This window comes from Diuraphis noxia, unplaced genomic scaffold, assembly GCF_037042655.1.
Source record: "Diuraphis noxia isolate RWA-SAM2 unplaced genomic scaffold, SU_Dnox_SAM2 contig0001, whole genome shotgun sequence".
Classification (NCBI taxonomy): Eukaryota; Metazoa; Arthropoda; class Insecta; order Hemiptera; family Aphididae; genus Diuraphis; species Diuraphis noxia.
The window spans coordinates 100,122,678-100,129,153 of record NW_028301711.1 but is presented as its reverse complement, the minus strand read 5'-3'; the positions used below and the strand labels follow the sequence as shown (position 1 = coordinate 100,129,153).

The window sequence follows — 6,476 nt, the reverse complement described above, 5'->3', positions numbered from 1 at the left end:
GATTAGCTATGCTTCTAGCTACTAGCTATGCTATGTACATACTTAATCATTATAATATTTATATTTTATACTATAGGTGCCTTGTGTCTAAGCCTTACTATAAATATAAAATTAATAACTTCCATTGATTGAACAGTTATTATAGAATTATTAGAATTAGAATACATAATATTATGTATATATAGTATTTTACAATTTTACATTATATGAGTGATTAATGATTATTATCATTCAGCAGTATTTAAAAAAAATATAAGCGCGGTAATAAAAGAATATTGTTCTGTATGACTGTATGGTTAATAGTAGTTGAGTTTATACTTTTATAGTCACTACACACGCAAGCGCTAGTGTTTAAGTTTCCAGCTGTTTAATACTGATAAGTAGAGATTCATTTCGGTAGACACTTTTCTAGTATGTGGATCATGGGTCGATGGGCAACCATACTATCTTTAATCGTGGTCTAGGCACATGATATATCCGGACATGATAAGATACGATTATTAAATAATGATAACAAATCCAGACATGATAACAAAAACGTCAAAAACATGATTTTGCGTGTGCGCGCACTGAATGTCCGTGTCGTCTCCGTGAACGCATTATATTCACGTTATGATGGAAGAAGTTATGATGGATAAACAAAAAATATCTTTTTATTTTAAAAACAAAACAACAGCAATTAATTTAAATCCACAACAAAAGCCAGAGGAAGGTACTGTGGCGGAAGATTTAGTCATTAATTTTCCAAAACAAAAATCTCAGGAAGGGAAGGAGACAAACGCTGAAGACTATGAAACTATACCGATCGATAAATTTGGATTAGCTATGCTTCGAGGTATGGGTTGGAAACCTACTAAAGGTGTTGGTAAGAATTCTCAAATAACTTCTGCTATTCTGCCAAAGATTCGGCCCAAAAGATTGGGTTTGGGCGCTAAAAACACAAAGTTATAAAGAAAAACTATAAAAGATTTTTTGTTTAATTTACATTTTGTTATAAATTTTCCTATAAATAAAAAAATATTTAAAATAAAATTAGTATAGATTATTTGATTCAAAAAGGTTTTCACATAAGTGATTTTTCCCTAATTTAATTATATCATGCTGAAATCTGATGTCACATGAAATTTGGAACACCATGTATAACCTTTCTCACTCCGATCATACAGTTGATAGTTATTCACTTAACGCATATGGGTGGCTACAATTATTATTGTAGAGTCAACAACACATTTTGTTTCTGCAAAACTCACAGGCATAATAAACACTTATTGTTTCAGCCTAATCAACATAAATAAATTAATATAAAGATTATAAAATTTATGTATGTACACACCAATTAAATGTTCTTCTATTTTGTTCTACTGCTAAAAACAAAATACAATTGAATATTTTGACCGTACTGATGTTGTTTAGGTAGAACTGTATGGAACTATGTTTCTATTGCATAGTTCACACACACACACACACATGAAACGTCTCTTATCAGATCTGTAAGAAAAGAGATACGTTGTGGGATCCAGTCGAAATATCCACTTCTAGGAGCTTTGAAAAATATGTATTTTTAAAAATTAAAAAATGTACACAAGGCTATAAATAATTATAAATACTTTACACTAGGAAAAACTTTTTGTTCCAATATATCCTTATGTGTATAAGAAAATTTTAGCATTTTATTAGATCCATCTATGTGTTTTTAGGTTTACTAAGCATCTTGTGAGATCCAGACACTTGTTCTAATTCAAACCATCATACTTTGTGAGATCATTGCAACGTTGTCATATTGTTTGAATAATATTACTGGGTAACATTAATATAGAGAATATACTACTTACCAATAATATAGTGTTTACCTATTGTACGTTTAACCTAATATATGGGTATTATGATTGTGCGTTTCAATAACGCTGTGGGATCTCTCACAATACTTTCCTTTAGCAACTGATCCAATACATTATTGACATAAAGTTCTAATACTCTTAAAGTGTGTTTAGATATGGTCTTTATATCATAGTTATAATATGTTTATAGTTTCATACTAAGTACTATTGTTGGTTAATGTATTTATTCGTTATTAGTTATTACATAGACAATTTATACAAAAAGTATATCTTTAATTTATTTATAATGCTAATTACTCTTATCATTGAGGTATAATAATCAGTCACTATAGTGTCATAATATAGCATTAAAATAAGATTTCAATTACACCAATGAATCATTAAAAACCTATCAATACAAATTACTAGATATTAAAATATTCAAAACATTTTTTAAAATTAAATTTCTTAAATTTATTTTAACTTCTGGGATTAAACAATTTATTTCAACAAATTATAGTTTAAAACTATTAAAAAAATATACCTACTTATGTAAGATCATACAAAAGTTACATTATTTTTTCTCTAACAGTATTGATTATAATATAAGAATATAAAATTATTATAATCTTAAAATTTTACATACTAATAATAATTTGTAAGCAAGTTAAAATACAAAATATAAAATAGGAAAAAAATATTGAGAGCATACTTATTGTTTTCAAATTACAAACTTTTACAAACTGTTTTTTTTTATTATGTTGTGTACAAAAAATGTTTTGATTTTTTTACAATGCTTATCTTTTAACAAATGGTGCTTTTTCTTTAGATTTTCGCATTCTTGTTTTTGAGGTGCTTTTTTAATAAAATGTGTTTTTTTAAATAATCAGTTGTTATTTTACGTTCATCTTCAGTCCAAGCAACTCTAACATATTTTGGTTAAGAATTTTTAGAGTTTTTTGATTGAGTAAAACTTTCTTTATTTTTTGAAGTGGATATTTTTTGGTTGCTTTTCTCTTTTTTTCTTAAATATTTTACTAGTTTTTTTACTTGTAATCTCAAGATCTATATTCTGATTTTGTGATTCCTCCTCAGAAGAGACATCTTCATTTAATTCTTCATCTGAAACTAATGCTTCAACATTAATATCTATTTCATCTAAATTTTTTCCCCTAAATCCATGTCCTTGACCTTTTTCCATCATTAATAGCATTTTGCTAATCTTAGCAACCTGGAAAGTACTTTCTGACAAGCGGTAAAAATTTTTATGCACATCTTTAGTATGACCAAGGAAGTTTGTTAACTGTTCAATATCATTTTCAGTTAAATTTAATAACTGTGCTACTGTTGCAATTTGTTTACTCAACTTAGTAGAAGTTAGATTTTCTAGGTTTTTGGCTCCTGATTCTTTACCTAATTTACGTATAGCATCTGATCCTCTTAAAGAATTCATAGAATTAGGTAAAGCGAATAAAAAGGGATTTTCTTTATCAATAAAATTGCAAGTTTCTCTTATGGCAAGTAAAAACTTGATTGTTTTTTGCATGTTAATAGTAAATAAAATAGGTACACCACGGCTGCGTTTTCCCCTGATAACAATCCTTTTAAATTGTTTGGTCAATTATTTTTCTATTTCAGAAAGTGAAAAATCTACTTCTTGCGATATTTGAGAAGGAGCATAAATATGTCTGTAAAAAAATTCTTTGCACTTCTCCGGATCTTCTACGGTTCAATAAAATAAGCTGACTAAGTATGCTTTCTTGAAGTTCTCTGTATGCTTTGATATTATTTGTATTTTCTTTTAAGTCTTTTATACATTTATTCTGTACACTTATACTTGTTTATATTTTTTATGTTTATTATGATTAGACTTATGTTTTCTATGTGATGATTTGGAATGTTTGCTTTTTTTTGTTTTTTGGTGTCAAGATTGACGGTCACCGTAAAATATCTTCTTTAACTATTTACTTATGTAAAAAAAAAACTGAAAATCGATTAATATTCTGTATGCCTGCATATATGAAATCTCCTACACAATTAATGTGCTTAAAATTAACTAAATATTCATACATATATATTATAAATGTTACGGGCAAAAGTCAAAATTGGGCAAACCTCAGAAATGCCCAGTCAAAACGCGAACTGCCCACAATCCTTGGGCAAAATGTCATATTTCGACTTTTGACCGGGCAAACCTAGTTATGACCAACCTCATTTGGGAAAAACTGTTTTTGGCCCAATCAAAATACTTGAAAATTGAATACAATGTTCCTCATAATTTATTGTTATAATGATTAAAAATTATAAGAATACATAGACACAATTTTTTTTTATTAGCATTTATAGTTCAAATTTTTACAAAATCTGTTGAAAACACGAAAATTTGCAAGTAATTTTGAAGTTGAAAAATCATAAAAATTTTTGTGTATATAACTAAGAATTAAAAAAAATACAACACTAAGTATTCCATAAGTTGTCTTTCGAGTAGCTATAGAGAAAACTTGAAGCATCATTATAAGAAAATTTTTAAGTACGTTTGAATTTTAAACTTTTACAAAATAGCATAATGAAAACAATTCATCCTCAAACGATTTTAAATATTTGTTATTATTCAAAAAGTATAAGTCTTTTGATATTTGAACATTTTAACAGTTATTTAGATTGGCATTTTCTTTGCATAATTCAATTTTAAAAATATTTTGACTTTTTCGAGTTATTTACAGACAACTAAAATTTTCAATATTTCTGAAAAATTTTTTTTATGTATAAGATAAATTACAAATTGTTTCAAACATTCAACCACTTTATTAGAAAAAAAAAAAATACTTGAAGTATAAAACTGAAAAACTTTGCATGTGTAATGTCATCTAGGATTATTTTATTTTTTATACGTTTATTAGCCTGTCTTAACCAGGCTCCCAATGCATCCTTATATTCTTTGTCTGTTGTTTTCTGAAGAGCATATGAAACATCTAAAATCAAATTGAAAATTAGAAAATAATAATAAATAACAATATTAAATACATAAATATAAATAATAAATACATAATATAATGACTGATTTCCATACATTAATAAAATTAAACAATTTGGTAAAATATTTATTTTAGATAGAACTAAATTGTACCTACTATATTGTAAAAACATCTGTACCTACATTTTACTACTATATTATACATTTTCTGGGCTTTAGGCACTAATTACACACATTCAAATAAATAAATTATGCATTAAAATATCAGCTAATTCACCTCTTATGATATTGGATATTTTGTTATGTATGAACCCTTATTTTGTTCCTTTTCCCTCAACATTAAAATATGTAGCCACACTGTTCGTCATTATTGAGGCTAACCAGCGATTAATTGACTTTCCTTTGCTATTATCAGTAATACCAGTTTTTACTAAATAAAATTCCTAGAATCATGATTTAAACCATATATATCTTATAGTAGGTACTAGGTATATAGTTATAATTTAATTTAACAGAATATTTAGTGAGGGAAAGGGAATGTTGAAGAAAACTGCCATACAACAAGTTATCTAGTACCTATGGGAACTTCAGAAAAAATAAATAAAAAATAAATTACACATTACAATATGTTAAAATAACAAGTAAACCAATTATTTTAATAATTTAAAAAATCTAGATTTATTTAAACATATTATTTATGATTTTATTTATAATTTTATTTAATCCAGTATATTAATCCGAGGTAGGTACACGATATATCCGGACATGATAAGATACGATTATTAAATAATGATAACAAATCCAGACATGATAACAAAAACGTCAAAAACCCATAGATCTTATGCTATATTATAAGGTCTATGCAAAAACCATAGATAATATATACATGGATAGGACATCCCTATACTTAATACACACGGTATAATGTATAATGTGACCGAAGAGAATAATTTTGTAATTTATAAGATACATCTATTTCAGAAAATTTAGTTGTATTAACTTGATCAATACATATGCAAATACAATATATTTATACAAGAGTTAAAATCACTGAATTCAAACTTGTAGTATTTGTTTAATTTAAGTTGTTTACTTAATGGTTTCCCCTGTTCTCCATTCCAAAAAGCAACATTTTTATTCTCAGCTTCAGTGTTAGATTTAGTGACAGCAGTTTTATTTGACAAGTCAAGTTATGTTTTTGAATTTAATGTAAAACAAATTGTGTTTAGTATTTTATTATTTTAATAAACAGTAATTATGGTATTCACCATCATCCAATTTCGGAATATCAGGCAAATGGATCACATTTTTTTTTTCCTGGTGCCATATCTTCATCTGATGATTCAAATAACTTAGCAGCATGTAGTCTTCGCCGTTTTTTGGTTTGTTCAGTAGCTTCTAAATCTATTCTGCTGTTTTAAGTTTTTTTTTTAATAACTGAAAGTTATCTAGAATAATTTTTATTAGGTAAAACATATTTTTACATAAAATAAAGAAAACTAATTTACAGTGAAATTAGGTGAATTTTGTTTACCTTCACTTGCTATAATTTTAGTAATACTAAAAACCTCCCATTCTGGATCTGGATCATCCATTTTAAGAACAGATCGGTCATATTTGATACGGTCTGTGGCTTTATTAGGAAAATATGCATGAGTTTCATCTAGGAACCATGTTTTGGGATG

At 26.7% G+C, this 6,476-nt stretch overlaps 2 protein-coding genes across 5 annotated transcripts in view; one reads left to right on the top strand and one right to left on the bottom strand.

Moving 5' to 3' along the window:
- The first annotated feature begins 465 nt into the window (after nt 1-465).
- The window catches only part of LOC107166216 (uncharacterized), a 31,650-nt gene continuing 25,639 nt past the window's right edge, over nt 466-6,476 (top strand). The window contains exons 1-2 of one of the 4 annotated variants that reach the window (XM_015514790.2): nt 466-865; nt 3,456-3,590. In XM_015514790.2, coding sequence (XP_015370276.1) covers nt 613-865; nt 3,456-3,487 — 285 coding nt within the window. In that variant the 5' untranslated portion in view covers nt 466-612 and the 3' untranslated portion in view covers nt 3,488-3,590. Of the gene's footprint in view, nt 866-1,413; nt 1,464-1,697; nt 1,839-3,455; nt 3,591-6,476 lie in introns of those variants that run through there. The other 3 variants (XM_015514791.2, XM_089217407.1, XM_089217404.1) reach the window with 3 other exon arrangements.
- LOC149062777 (uncharacterized) lies at nt 2,584-3,473 on the bottom strand. Its single transcript, XM_089217399.1, has one exon. The coding sequence runs from the start codon at nt 3,361-3,363 to the stop codon at nt 2,797-2,799; it is 567 nt and encodes a 188-aa protein (XP_089073525.1). The 5' UTR covers nt 3,364-3,473; the 3' UTR covers nt 2,584-2,796.

Bases quoted from the DNA above. Each gene is read 5' to 3' on its own strand.
- LOC149062777 (XM_089217399.1), bottom strand. From the start codon at position 3,363: ATGCAAAAAACAATCAAGTTTTTACTTGCCATAAGAGAAACTTGCAAT.